The sequence below is a fragment of the Lycium ferocissimum genome, chromosome 6 (assembly GCF_029784015.1).
Source record: "Lycium ferocissimum isolate CSIRO_LF1 chromosome 6, AGI_CSIRO_Lferr_CH_V1, whole genome shotgun sequence".
Classification (NCBI taxonomy): domain Eukaryota; kingdom Viridiplantae; phylum Streptophyta; class Magnoliopsida; order Solanales; family Solanaceae; genus Lycium; species Lycium ferocissimum.
Window position 1 is genome coordinate 63,871,229 of NC_081347.1, and position 15,479 is coordinate 63,886,707.

At 30.6% G+C, this 15,479-nt stretch overlaps 2 protein-coding genes across 2 annotated transcripts; one reads left to right on the forward strand and one right to left on the reverse strand.

The window, feature by feature from the left end:
- Positions 1-3,127: 3,127 nt before the first annotated feature.
- On the forward strand, positions 3,128-4,097 carry LOC132060898 (uncharacterized). Its single transcript, XM_059453797.1, has one exon. It carries the CDS (start codon positions 3,230-3,232, stop codon positions 3,785-3,787), a length of 558 nt encoding a protein of 185 aa, XP_059309780.1. The 5' UTR covers positions 3,128-3,229; the 3' UTR covers positions 3,788-4,097.
- A 7,928-nt stretch (positions 4,098-12,025) lies between these two features.
- LOC132060900 (protein RGF1 INDUCIBLE TRANSCRIPTION FACTOR 1) lies at positions 12,026-14,843 on the reverse strand. The gene is made up of 4 exons (XM_059453798.1): positions 14,720-14,843; positions 14,317-14,589; positions 12,588-12,743; positions 12,026-12,501 (listed from the first exon to the last, which is right to left on the reverse strand). The coding sequence occupies exons 1-4, from the start codon at positions 14,720-14,722 to the stop codon at positions 12,292-12,294; spliced, it is 642 nt and encodes a 213-aa protein (XP_059309781.1). The 5' UTR covers positions 14,723-14,843; the 3' UTR covers positions 12,026-12,291.
- Positions 14,844-15,479: the final 636 nt, after the last annotated feature.

A 15,479-nucleotide genomic window follows, 5' to 3' on the forward strand; every position in this document is an offset into this window, starting at 1 on the left:
TAGGCACAAAAAAGGTCCCAATTAGTGAAAGAAATGGGATACAAAGATTTAGAAGTGGCTACAACATACAAATCGTCTATTGGTTGTCAAACTTATTAATGAAGATAGTATACGGTGTCACACTCAGCTGCTGAGAACTGATATTGAAGAATCTAAACTCCCGTTTGGCCATAGATTTTGGGAAAGATATTTTGAAGATTTATTTTCAAATCTTTGTTTTAGGTATAAAATTTTAATGATTTTGAAAACAAATCTTCAAATCCCAAATTTCAAAAACTCATTTTTACAAGATCTACGCTTTACTTTTTCAAAACTTTTAAAAACTACCCAAGCTTTTGTATTTTATAAAAAAGCCCCATTTATTTATGACTCAACTAATTCTATTTACCATGCTCCTCCATTAAAGCTGTATCTACCATGTTTCCACAATTAAAGCAGTCTCTTCTATAAAGAAATGCATGGTGCTTGTTGTGAAGAGATTGTTCATATAATGTGGGATGATTATATTAAAGAATAGCTAGTTACTACCCTTTTTTTTTTTTTTGCACATATGGATCTTTGTATTGTAATTTGAATTATAGTACCTAGTAAGTGTGTTATTAGTTGTTATTAAAATGTCATGTTCTACATAATTTGGGGTTAGCAAGTATGTATGTTTTGTAATGATTGGGTATTCTTGATAGTTTTTACAACTTATGGATATAGTAATGTTTCATGTTTTCCAAAACAAAAGGCGAAATATGTTTTGAAAAATTATGGCCAAGCACATTTTCAAAACTTGAAAAACTTCACCCAAATCAAGTTTTTCAAAAAAAAATTTGAAAATCGATGGCCAAATGCTAGCTAAATACTTGTTGGAAGTCAACAAGGCTAGCATTAAACATCTATGGAGGGAGGCAAACCGATATGTCAAATTCTGGTAACGAAGGGTACAAACATAAAGATGATTTACCGATCTGCAATAATACGGTGAAGGATATGAAATTTCTTCTCCAGACATATTTAAGTCATGTAACGTACGAAACATATATTAAGGCTTTTGTTTAGAGCTTAGATTGATAGTGGGACAAAATTTTACCCAATATTATATTTAAGGTATTAATCCCAGTTATGGTAGATGATCAACAGACAACAGTAATTATATATTAAACGAACTGCTAGTGTAAAATAAATTATTTGTTAGCGTATTAAATTTATAGAAGTTAAACTCTTAAAATTTTAAGATCATGAATCATAGTACCATGCCCTGCAAACCGCCCACTTGAGCAGTAGGTGCAATCATATGATTTAAAAGTACCATATATTCTTCAAAGTTGTTTCATAGTTTATTTACGTATTTATTAAGCATAAGACAAATGGTTGGGATCGTTTCCATCATTGGAGAGGTAACAGTTTAATGCTTTTCCTTTATTATTACATATGTCTACATTTTATCAAGCGTAAGAATAATTACTAAAAACTCTACTGAAAACAATTGAATGAGAACTAAAATCGACTTAAAACTATTTTTTTGAAACTATTTTTTTGAGTTTAGTATCTACATTTGGGTCCAATTAAATTCAGATTTGTGCTGAGAAATCTCATATTGAGGGTCAAACACTCCCAAACAAAGACGATTATATATCTAGAGCTCGAACTTGAAATCTCTAATTAAAGATAAAAGAATACTTACCGCTCCACCACAATACTTGTGGTTTAAAATTGATTTAAACTATGCTAAATAACAAATTATGTTAAGATTTCAGGTCCATATATATCCATAATTGCAATGCTCTTCCGGGAGGTTGGTTGCAATCAAAGAATCATGTGTCCATTTTAAATCATGTGATGTGTCGCATTGTAATTGGTAATTGGTAAAAGAGGTTCACGAGAGAGAAAATCATAGTGTCTTTTTCTTTTTGTTATTTTGTACAATTTCTACTTCCATAGGGACCAAAAAGTGAGTTGGTCTTATGAAGAAAATGAAATAAAATGTCATCATCTTGACTCGGATACAGTGCAGAGCACGCATGTGACATTACGGACGAAATGAATGCTTTCAACATGAATAAGTGTTGATGAATTGTTCTTTCTTCATTAATAAGTTGCCCCCATATGCATGTGGAATGTTAATATATACTACTATGATTTATTTGATCATGCTTAATAATCTATATGTACCCACTACACCAACTTGGTTGATTCATTATGCAACCTATAATTGATCTTCTAAAAGTTTGTTATTGATTAATTGGTTCTGACTAGGTTTGGTTTTCAGATCTTTTAGCCGTGATACTTTTATCGACTAAAACATACAATTCAAATATACTCTTAATTAATTAAATTTGTGTGTTATCGTTCATTTTGAGTCAAGCTGATTTTCTCGTTGGCTTTGGTAACAGTTGTTGGACTAAAATAACCCCAAGATATACTCTTAACATTGTCATATTCTACTTTGGACTAAGCTCATACAGTCTTTCCCAACAGGTACATCGACACCATTAATTGTATCACTACATCTTATACGAAACTTTTTTTTTTCTTTTCTACTTTCCATGTGAGACTTTATTCACACACCCAACAACTTTATCATAGGTTTCAATCGATGGACGAAGTCTTCAATGCTCACTCAAGCTCCAGGGAAAGACTACACCCCAAAGAGGTGCGATGTGGACTTGCTTACCCTGCACAATCCTCAATGGTTGATTCAACGACTCGAACTCGTAACTCATATATTACAAGGAGGCAAATTTACTGTTACTTCAAGCTGACTCCCATCCACCTTAGGTTTCAATCAGTAAACAATTGAATAGCTTGGTGATCGAGAGGAAATAAAACGAATCATAGGATCACAAATTCTAATCTCAGTAAGCTCCTGAGACCATAAGTATCCAACCAGATCTTCACTATTCTCACGTTAACAATGTGAAAAGAAAGATAGAATATATTGTTGAAGTGAAAAACAATAACCAAGTGCTATTCAACAAGCAAGACTGATCAAAATACTTATCTGTATACTCGATGATGCAATTCATTCTATGTGGTTTAGGTGGAAAAAGCAAAAGGTGGATTAAGTAACCAAAACCTTTAAAATTTTCACAAAACCCCCTAAAAAGGAACAGTATTAAAAGCAACCTCTCCAAAACAATCATACCTCAAAATCTTATTCCTCAATCAACTTGATTTCTTTTGAGGACAAATTAACAAGCCCAGTAGTCTTCAATCAATACCATTATTTGCTACAATAATCATGATAGCAAGAATCATTTTTTGCACTGCAGTTTTACTAGCAATACTTTCAGTCATTCTCCTAGCAATATTTTCACCAATACCCCAAGAAAACAAATCAAGAAACCCCCCTTGGGTTGATTTATCCCTATATATTCAACAACCCCTAGTTCCTGCTTCCAATTTATCCCCCGAAAAAACTCCAAAAGACGTTGGCGCTTTAATTTTCCATCGCCTTCTTACAGAAGGCCCGGAAAACACGTCTCGTGTAGTTGGAAAAGCTCAAGGTTTCATCATCCCAATTCAAGATTTCGCGAATTCAGCGTTTAACATTATTTATCTTACGTTTAATAACAAAGAATTTAGTGGGAGTCTTAGTGTTGAGGCTAAGAGTTTGACAAATGATAATAAGGAAGAGTTGAATGTTGTTGGTGGCACTGGCTATTTTGCATTTGCTCGTGGCCTAGCTGTTTTTGTACAAACAGAAAAGGAAGCTATTAATTCTGATAATTTGGAAGCTACTTATCATATAAAGCTTCAATTGAAATTCCCTAATAAATCCAAAACAGTTCCAGGATGAATTAGCAACTTGTTGAATCATCCTTTCATGGTTCTTTTTATTTACATTTTTTTTTTTTTTTTACCTTTTTCTAGATATGGATTTAATTTTTGAGGAATATTTTCTTCATGAGAGAAAGTCAATCATATAAGAAGTCAGTGTATCAAATAGGAGAAAGCAATAACACATGGAGGCAGCTACTTTTGTTCTGAATCCACAAGATTGGTTTGATTTGATTTTCTCCTTTTATTTAGATAAAAGTACAATACACACACACCCCCACGCACACATGTATGTATAATACTGTGAATTTATGAATAAAGTTAAATAAGCTGACAGTGTAACAATTTAATTATTTTGTTATTCATATCGTTTACTTATGATAGTTGGTTAATTATCATTCAAGAACATTAGCGATTACTAATGTTTTTTATAAAAAAACTAATTTACGTGATTATGCAAGTAGTTTTCCCATGTTTATGTATGAAATTAAGCTGGGCCATGACTAAAATTCGCAAATGCTTGAACTTTAAATTAGTCAACATGAACAATTCCCATCTCCTGTCGTTTAGGATGATTGGATGGATTACAAACAAGCTTTATGGGCTTATGTTCTTGCAATATTCATGTTAGGCCTTTTGTGGAAAAATTTCAGTGATTTTATCCAATTAAGAGTTAGGCTGATATTCTTGTTGTAAATTGCAATCAAATCAACACTACGGGAAAAAAAATATTTGGCAACAAAATTTTTTTTGTTGCCATAGATTGATTATTGTTGCAAAAAAAAAAAAAATTGTTGCATAGAATTTTTAACTACCATTATCGCAACAACGCATAACAACTTTTTTTTGTTGTTAAAAGTATTTTTTTAAACAATAAGCAATATTATGTGAACAAAAAAGTTCATTTGCCAACAATAAAACTAAGTTGTTGCCAAATATTAATTTTTTTTGTTGCCATTTCTATACTTTCTTGTAGTGCAATTTATTAATTTGGCTAGATCAAACTTCAATGACAAAGAGATTGGATAATTTGGATTATGATAATGTTACTTAGCTTGGATGTAACAACTATTTAACAACTAATCCTAATATACTTTGGTAATATTCTAGTTTCCACTACTTCATCGAATCAAAGCTGCAAGATTAATTCATATTGTCAAGTTTTAAATGGGAAGCTTTAACAATCAAAAGAATAACTATCTTACAATTAATTACAACCAAGGATTATAATTTAATGGTGTACATCGGGGAGTGTATCATACACAATAGATATGAGTTCAATTCTCACTCTATCCTCTTTTTTCCCTTTCCCTTTTGCCGATTCGTCTATAATGAGAAAAAATCTAATAAAAACTATATCCTACAATTTTGAAAAGAAAAAAAAAAACAATCAGATTAAGTGTATATATGACATACCAAATTAGAACATCTCTCTTTTTTTTTCTTGTTCGTTAAGGGACCAACAAATTAAACTAAAAATCCATCTACGTGTTTTTTTATAAGAATTAACAGGACTAGGTGTTAAAAGAAAAGAAAAAGGTTTAAGAACGTAATTGGACAAGCATAAAGAAGAAAGTTTAGGCAAATATTCTGAAATTATACTTGTAGTCTTGTGGAGGGTCTACATGAATTATTGTGCTGACTAATTGGCACAATTAGTAAACAAAGATTCTAAACAAAACAGTAAACCAACCAAAAACCAAACCCTCTCAAGTTGAACCATACCACCAATTTGTCACTGCTTTAGTGAATTTGGATTAAATAGAACCCCATCAAGCAAACAAATTGGCCAATTCCAGTCACACATACTCGTTGTGCTCATAATTAAGTCTACCAAATACTCCTGCTAGGGAGTATTTTCCTTAGCTTCAAATAAATCCTACATGATACAAATTCGAATTAATAAGACTGTATCAGTGAATATTAAATTCATCAAAACCAGTGGTTGACGAATACCATTAAATAAGCAAAAAAATCTGTCAAATACTACGATAGACAGTAAACATTAGTTTATACATGTAGATGCGAGTTTGACTTCATCTTTCATCATCTAGTTAAGTCAGTACTAGTCCAATAAATTTCCACTTTCTTACTAGTATTAGTTTTAAAATCGATAAATTAAATCTTTTTCTTGTCAAGGAATGCTATATTAGATTTATTATATCTTCAAAGTACGTAGTGACCACTTCCATCTTTTGTTTGCCAAAATTTTGTCAGCTCTAAACTCAAATGTTCATATTCATCTTTCTTTCAAACGAAGACACATTTACACCGAGTGATTTAGAACAGTGGCGTATGCAGGAATTTTCATAAGCAGTGTCGACATCTAAAGAAGTGAAAAAACGAACAAATTGTAAAGAAGAATGACTAATTTTTTTAATGTTAAAGATTGTAACTTTAGCTTGAAATATCTAATTCACGATAAATAATAATTTAACTTTTAGGTTTGCATCAAAATATATCTAGATTGACTGATTTTGTTTGATCGTTAGCAGGAATGGTGGAGGGGGCTTCTATTTTTTTTTTTTAAATACGGAAAAGGGCTAAAATTACCCCTGAACTTTGAAAAATAGTTAATACATCGTTATCTTTAGGGCATATACGGTTATCTTGTTGGGTCAATTATCTTTTCAAGGGGCTCATCCTATTTTATTTTTACCCTCAAATAATTTTTTTTTTAACTCAATCAAAAAAAAATAATACGGAATTATTTTTATATTTTTTTTGGAAAAATTATCCGTATTATTTTTTTGAAAAAAAAAAATTCAAGCCGGATTGAGTTATTTTAGTGAGTAAAAAATTATTTGAGGGTAAAAATCATTTTTTTTTTTAATAAATAGTTTAACCCCATAAAAGATAATCAGAAGCATATAATTACTTCCTAAAGATAACGTGTGTAAAGAATAAACATAAGGGTATAATTTTACAAGATACTTATAATTAAAAAAATAACGTGAATAATTTTTCAAAGTTCAAGGGTAATTTTGGCCCTTTTCCGTTTAAAATATAGGTACTTAAGAAAAAGGTTAAAAAGTACGTACTGCTAAGGGATTCGAACGCAGGCTGAATGCTTCCTCAGCAAGCCGCTTAGCCAGCAAGCCATAGAGCCTTGTGTGCTAACTAGTGTCATTTTTAATATGTATAATTACTCTATTCTATTCCAGAATAATATACATATATATAAAAAAAAATTAACGAAACCGTGTCGGATGACACCCCTTCCTATAAGGTGGGTCCGACCCTGATTTAGAGGGTATTTGGATTGACTTATTTTAAGTGATTATTGGCTTTTAAGCTTTTTTCTACCTTTTTGATGTTTGGAAAAGATAAAAATTACTTTTAAGCACTTACTTATATGTTCATAAAGTATAAAAATAAGCCAAAAGCCAAAAGTTGGGTATTTCCAACTTATGGCTTTGAGCTTTTAGCTTATAAGCTACTGTTAAAAAGCCAATCCAAACAGCCTCTTAATGAAAGTCGAACCAACAAAGCGATATAATGAAAAAATTTATGTCATCCAAAAAAAAAATGATAGGGGTTGTACTTTGTTATCTCTGCATGTTGAGTCCCGGGCAGGTCGGTGCTTTAGGTGTTAAATGGCTTTTTTATATGGTCTTGAGCAATCATCGACTCATGAATTAGTTTTTTGAGTTGAGTTAGGCCTAACGTTCATTTCTTTAATATGATATCAGAGTCAATCTCATTTTAATTCATTATATTGTTTGCCCAATTTTGAGCCCCCATATTATAGATGTCCAATTTCGGTTAGGTGGGAGAGTGTTGACCAGTCCCACATAGGTGATTTAATGGTGGATGATTTTTTCATATGATCTTTGACAAACCTCACCTCTTAATTAACTTTTGAGGTTGAGTTAAGCCTGCGCTTTATTTCCTCCGCTATCATTAGTTCTTCTATTGCTAGTCTATAACTAGGGCCACATCTCCCTATCAAGCAATATCGAGCAAATCTCAACTAAAACACTCCAGTTAACAGTATACATGAAAAATGTTGATTTATTTGCAAAAAGTATGCCACTAACGATATGAAAGGTCATCCACTATATAATTTAACGCATAATTAGTTTGGGCGACTGTTGAAAAAACTTATGTGGACTTGATGCATATGAAACCATGATTAAGTATAAACAGAAGAGAAAATATGTACTCTTTCCGATTTGAAAAAAGTGTCTATTTAGCCTTTATTTTTTGGAAAAAAAAAGAGTGTCTACTTATCAAATCAAGAAAGAATTAACCTTATTTTTCTAGATTTGCCATTATTAAGTGTTAAGTGATCAAATCTCAATAATATTTAATTAGGTATAGTTTAGTCAAATTACCTATTTATGTCTAAAAGTTAGTATTTTCTTAAGGGGCGTGCAAATGGATAAGTGCACACTCTTTTTGAACCACAAGGAGTTAATTAACTACTCCCTCCGTCCCAATTTGTTTGACACTTTCGCTTTTCGAGAGTCAAACTTCTTAATTTTGACTGTGTGTTTGAACATAGAATATTTAAATTTTTAGAAATAAAATTTACATATTTGAAAACTATGTACAAAGTACTATAAGTCATCATAATTCATAATTTAAAATATTTAAAAGACATATGAAAAAATTACGGTCAAATAATAACTCGTTTGACTCTCGAAAAGCAAAAAGTGTCAAACAAATTGAGACGGAGAAAGTATAATTAAGTAAAAGAAAATTTATATACAAAAATATATCATACACTTAGGCACATTCGTAGAGGTGAAGTTAGTCTTTTCAGTTATTGAATTCTGAATTCTATAAAACACAGGTTACCAAGAATTATTTTGTCTATTTCTGATTATAAAAACACATTGCAGCTTATTTAGTTTAATGAAATGGAAAGGCTCTAAAATTTCCCAGGATATAATTGTAAACAATTTTTATATAGTTTTAAACTAAACACAAGCTTAAGTTATACATTGTATGTCCAATTTTTAATACAAAGAACAAAATGCCCAATAAAAAAATAATTTCTCCGTTACAATTCTTGCATTTCTAATCTCCGCATTACAACCCTATATAACTTGTTTCTAAACCAAATGACCCCGTATTGTTTTGATGCTTGTTCGATTGCAAATAGGCAGTTCCTGTTTTACTAAAAAGCAAAGTGGACTTCAACGTCAGGCCATATCAGGATATATATTAGGTTAATAAGACCATATAGATATTGAAAGAAAACAATATAACTAACTCCATTACGTAGTTTTACCATTAAAATAAAAGTCACATGCTGTTTTAGACTTTTAAAAACAAAAAAGATCCTTGCTAAAGCAGAAAGCTAACTAAACAACGAAAAACACTAATCCCATATATTCAGAACTTCTATTCTCTCCGAACCCTTTTTGTCTGCCACTTTCAGATGAGAAGAAGAACAAGTATGAACTAGATACTGTTGCACAACACATGGGAGGTATGGAGGCCTAAGTAATTCACACTAAAAGCACGTAAAACAAACAAAATTGTACGCTTTATCGATAAGAGCTACGCCAAAGATTTCATTTTTAAAAGTGCTGAGCAAAAATATAGTAGAAATATCATTTTATCAGAGGCACATATCTTTTTAGTCGTATGTCACAAAAAGAATGATACTATATTAGAAACTATTTAACTTTGGTATTTTCATTTTGCTCATATCTTCACTACTAAAATTTCTCTATTTTTCTACTAATCTCCCACTGAAAAATGTTCGGTGGCTATTTCTCACTTTCACACACGGAAAATTTAGAAAGTTTTCAGAAATGCTTTCAACGAGAACCTGTTTCTCACCATGCGTTTTCCCAATGAGCTGAGTCGGTGGGAATGAGATGAAAAAATCATATTTTATAGAACAACTTTCCCACTAAATATCAATGTAAAAAAACATTTGTTTCTAATAATGATTATGACTTGTTGAGACCCTCCACACACATGTGGAACACTCCCGGTTACTTATTTAAAAGGATATTTTTTATATTCTGCATATAGATTTAGTTTCATGTTACAATTTTTCTAATTTCTTTAATTTCGCGCTTAATTAAATAATGTCACACAATATATAAGGAAGGAGGTATAAAATATAAGAACATAAAAGGGAAATCAATCGGCAATTTGTGCTGACAGAAAGAGAATCATAAGACACATCCATACTGGGAAATGAAGGAAACGTTACAAGCGGAAGCGGCGCAGTGTTACAGCGCCCAAATGAGCTCTTACCAGAGGCGAATCCAAGATTTAAATAGAATGTGTGTACTATTATGAAGTGATTGATCTGGAATTTAGGCTCATACCATAACGCATTACACTTCAAAAATTATAGCTAAAATTCTTCTTACAATCTTAATGATTTCCACATATATGCTACTCTCTGTCGAAACCCAAAATGCTAGGATCAATTAAGCCAGTTGATCATATCTTACAGCTTCCACTTCTGCCAGTTTTAATACAGACATTTGGTTAGTTATATAAAATTTTATGGTAATAAAAGTAGAGTGGGGATTTTAATTGTCAAACGTAGGATTTTGAAAGAATTAAACCAAACAAAAAAAAGAAGGAAAACGAAAAAAAGTACCTTTGACTCAATTCTAGAAAGAAAAAAATGGAAAAATACAATAAAACAGACATAAAATTTAAACCGCTCATTTCACTTGTAGAGGTGCACCTAATAATTATTGCACTATAGGACATTTTGAGCTTGGTTGCACACATATATATTAAAGTAATTTTGTAAAAATTTAGCATTATTATACATGATCTAAGAAATGGAGCATGGATTCACGTGAACCCCTACCTTTTTACCTAGATACGCCCCTGGCTCTCGGTACTTACCGCGTTGCATGGCACGACTCCAAAGCACCCAACCCTCCAACTTGTTTATTTTGTATTGTTTTTGTGTTTTTCTCTAATTGTTTGTTCGTTGATCCATTTGTACGTAGTCCCTACTCAATTTAGTGTAGTGTAAAAGTCGTTAGTGTCACAGTTGTAATATACTTGTATCAAGTTGCGAACAACATTTTGGTGCTACAAAGTCCATGAAAAGGAAATGTAAAGATATTTGGAAGTTAGATTAACAAATTAAAGTGGAATTTAATGTCACTCCATATCAAAATATATATTAGGTTAATCCGACCATATAACTCCATTCTGTAGTTTTACCATTAAAATGAAGGTCACATGCTCTTTTAGACTTTTAAAAGTACGCTTCGCTACAGCAGAAAACTAAACAAGGCAAGATCTAATCCAAGAAATTCAGAATTTCTGTTCTCTATGAATTCTTTTTGTCTGCCACTTTCAAATGAGAACATGCATGAACTAGAATTGTTGCATAACACATGGGAGGTATGGAGGTCTATTTAATTCACAGTAGAAGCACAGATGAAAAAAGCAAAATTATAACGCTTTATCAATAAGAGATGTGCCAAAGATTTCATTTTAAAAGAGCTAAAATGTAGTGAAAAATTATTTTCTCTTGATATATTTTTCTTTTTAATATGTTCTAAAAGAATGATATTCCGTTGGAAACTATTTAATCTTAACATCTCAATTTTATTGTTATTGACATGACTTATTGAGTCAATTGAGATTACATGCGGTTCTAGCCTTAAAGCATTGGGTTAACGTGAACAAATCAGCTTTTTTGCATACTATATACTTATATCAAGAAATTCACTAAATATCTATAAATATTGAGATGTGAATCTAATTTTTATTATATATTACCTTGAGGTTGTTGTAGGAACCCAAAAACTTTAAATTTTGAATTTGTTTCTAAAAGATATATAGACTCTCACTGCCACTCATTGAAAAATGATACTTTCGATACTTTGCATATATATTTGGCTATATGTCATCAAATTTCTTTAATTTTTTGTTTTGTGCTAAATCAAACATCATCATATAAAATAGGACAACGGCAATAAAACATAAAAATATAAAAAAGAAATCAATCGGCAATTTATGCTGACAGTATGAGAATTACATGACACATCCATACAAGGAAATATTGCAAGAATAGTATTTTAACGAAAAGTAGAATTATTTTTCCAATTAATATATTGATAACGTTGAAAAATTTAATGATGTATATAGATGCGAAAGGCAGAATATTAAGCCTGTCAAGATCCCATCTTTATGCTATACAACCACTAAAGCTTGCTATTACTCAGACAAGGTGGGGATCACACCTCCGACCAACCCAACTAAAACCCAAAATTATGGCCTATTTTCAAAATGATTGTCTTTCAATATATAATTGAACATTTTTTGTATAATAGATCGACATTATTCTTATAATATGTTCATGTACATCCCAACTAAAAATGCTACTTAAAAATGCAAAATAAAACTTGAAAGATCTTCGAATCAACCACGATCACCATCTGCGGTCCATTTTCGTGCGTTCTTGTCTCCTTTCTCCCCAGTGAATGACGGTTGATGCACCTATCAAAATGCTTTTTAGTCGAAGAGCCTCCTTTTTAGTAGTAAGGATGATGTTCTTGGCGTTCATTTGAATAATATCTAACATATAGGAGCTCTTCTAGGAATGCCTTTCCTCTTATGCAAATTCTTCTTTGGTTTCAAAGTTGAAATGCACCACGTTTGAATTACCTCTGAGGACTCATTCAAAGAGATGCAGGATTCATTTTCATTTGAGTGATCAAATTTCGTAATTTGAGTGGAGACGAAGTTCTTCTGACGGTCTCTGCAAATATTTGCATCTATCGATACCTAAAACGGATTTTCATTCATAAGCAAATATAATTGATGAAAAATTAAACATATACATTAAAGTTATGGTAATTAAAGATAATTACTTTGCAAGCGATGGAGCAATATCGACTTGGCAAATCTTGGAGGTGTCTCCCACAAGCTTCACAAGTTACATTGCCCTTTAGCTTTGAAGTTTTGCTATCTTTGGATTGAGGTCGTGGATTTAGATGTATAGCTTTTTCACCATTAATTTTGTAAGTCTGCAAAATCAATAATTTTAATATAGTTAGGTAATTGTATGTAACATTGTAATTATGAAACACAAGATAATTGAATTGAGTATCAAGTTTCAGATAGGACTAACATTAAGAACTAGCCGTTTCGGTTGGTGAATAAGCGTGTATAATCAACGCACAAATTTCGTACTAATTAATTCGTTATTTGGTTACTTTTTTCCTTTTTTCGAGTAAGTAATATTTGTCAAAGCTATACAATATGATTATTTTACGCGAAATTGATAGTGAAATAAAATAAAAGTATGAGTGTTAGTAATATTATAAATTAAATAAAAATGATAAAAATGCCTTCTCTTTAAATTTATTTCTTCATTATCCTTGAACATATTTAATTAGTAAAAAAATCTACATTACAATTCACATTAATAATTCCTACATTACACTTTCTATACTGTTAGTTATTGCATGATTATCTTCAAACCAAAGGACTCCTAATAGTATATCACACATAACGCATTATCTTTTGATATTTAAGTTATATGAACTGATAGTACACTCTTTTTAAAACTATCAACGGATCTTCAATATCTCATAGCAGGTTAATTATCATTTTAAACCACCAATCAATATTTATCATAGAAATTTTCCTGTCATGACCTTATAAGACTGATTCTACAATTTAAACTATTAGCAAATATTTAATATGCCAGATCAAGGTAATTACCATTTTAAACCACCAATTAGAATTTATCATAAAAATTTACCTAGTTACCTTATAAGACTTGAATATTTTAAACTATTAACAAATATTTGATATGTGATAGCAATTAGCAAGGTGATTACCATTTTAAACTACCAATTAGAATTTATCATAAAATTTAAAACTACCAAATGGAATTTATCATAAAATTTACCTAGTTACCTAATAGGACTGGATTCTACAAATTGTTTAAACTATTAGCAAATATTTTGATATATGATAACAAGGTAATTACCATTTTAAACCACCAATTAGAGATTACCATATAAAATTTACCTAGTTACCTTATAAGACTTGATTCTACAAACTTTTTAAACTAATAGCAAATATTTGATATGTGATAGCAAGATAATTACCATTTTAAGCCACCAGTTAAAATTTATCACAAAAATTTACCTAGTTGACTTGATTCAATATATACTTTTTGGAATTTCTAGAGTGTTAGTGGTCTGTAGAACTCAAACTCTTATTTTTAACACAAACAAATAATAGAGAACTAAGAAATCTGCCAGTTGCTTTTAGAGCGAAGTGATCATAATCAATAGCAAAGCTAGCATGCATTAATTAACTAATTAATTCGATAATACTACTGCTCAGAAAGTCAATTTAACTAATGTTTGAAGCTAAATTGAATTAGATCAACTCAATATTTTAAATTTAGAGTTTACATAATCAAAAAATGCACAAAAAGTACTACAAATTGTAGTTATATTTTTTGTGTCAATATGACGAAAATATAAATTTTAAATTGTTAACCAAATTTACATAGTTCGACTAAACAAACGATAAAACGTTGAATTCAACAAAAACATCACGAAACAATAAAAAAAAACTCACCTGAATTTCAGAACAATTTAGATGTTTCTGAATCTCGTGGAGTCTGACAACATCATGATAAACATATTTGCAGATTTGAAGCCATTCATGAAAGCAGTGTGACGAAGAAGTTACGCAGTGCTTGCAGAAACAAAGATTACAATCAATACAAAACATGTTCTTCTCATTTCTTCTGAATTCTCTGTGATATCCACACGATTCAAAGAACTTGCAATTCAGCAAATTTTCAATCCAATCTGCTCTCTTCTTCACTCGAATTTTACCACCAATTAGCTTCACAAAAACAACAACAATCGCGTCATTGAAATTGAAACTGAAAAATCTAAGAACAATTTAACATCCAAAAAGTAATTAATATCATAGAATCAAGACATATAAATATGAAATTAATTGATATACTAACCATTTTTGTGGTGTGTAAGTGAAATATGAAGAAGAAGAAGAAGAAGAAGAAGAAGAAGAAGAAGAGAAGAATTTTGAGTATGAAGTGGAAAACAGAGGTTTTCTTTATAAAAAGCAGAGGAAAAGTGAAGAAATCATGGCCGTTGGATCATTTAAATTGGGCCCACTTAGAGGCGTAGTAGTTAGGTCTCCACTGTTGGATTTTCCCGCCAATTTCGGAGTTATGGAGGCGGCCGTCTTGCCTTTTTGAAATTGCTGTTTATATAGTACAGAATTTATTTTTGGTTAATTTCGTGGAGATTATTATATAGTCAAACATATTTACTTACTTAAAAAGGAAAATATCATTTTGAGATAAATATAATACAATTAAGTTATGTTAGTTCATTAGCATTTTTTAGATGTCTAGTAAATATTAAAGAAGTGTTAATAAGTCAAGTATCGTTAGTTCCGAGATTTTTGACTGCTATAGCTATTGGTTGTTATACACCATTTAACATTTATATAATATTTGATTGTTATAAGCAAGATAGATGTTAAACTCTAAGGTTAATCACACTTTGTATAAAAAAGAGAATTCTTTTAATGATATATATATATTCATATAATATTCTTTAAAAAGAATTCTTTTAATGATGGAGATATATATATTCATATAATATTCTTTGTCATAAATAGTACTCCCTCTGTCCCAATTTATATGACACACTTTCCTTTTTAGTCAATAAAAAAAACTCATTTATTTATTTGACAACAATTTA

Excerpts from the sequence above, each read along its gene's own strand:
- LOC132060898 (XM_059453797.1), top strand. The coding sequence starts at position 3,230 with ATGATAGCAAGAATCATTTTTTGCACTGCAGTTTTACTAGCAATACTT.
- LOC132060900 (XM_059453798.1), bottom strand. Across the intron at positions 12,744-14,316 it reads TAAATTGTTCTGAAATTCAG|ACTTACAAAATTAATGGTGA; the intron begins GTGAGTTTTTTT and ends TTGATTTTGCAG. Across the intron at positions 12,502-12,587 it reads ATTGCTCCATCGCTTGCAAA|GTATCGATAGATGCAAATAT; the intron begins GTAATTATCTTT and ends AATCCGTTTTAG.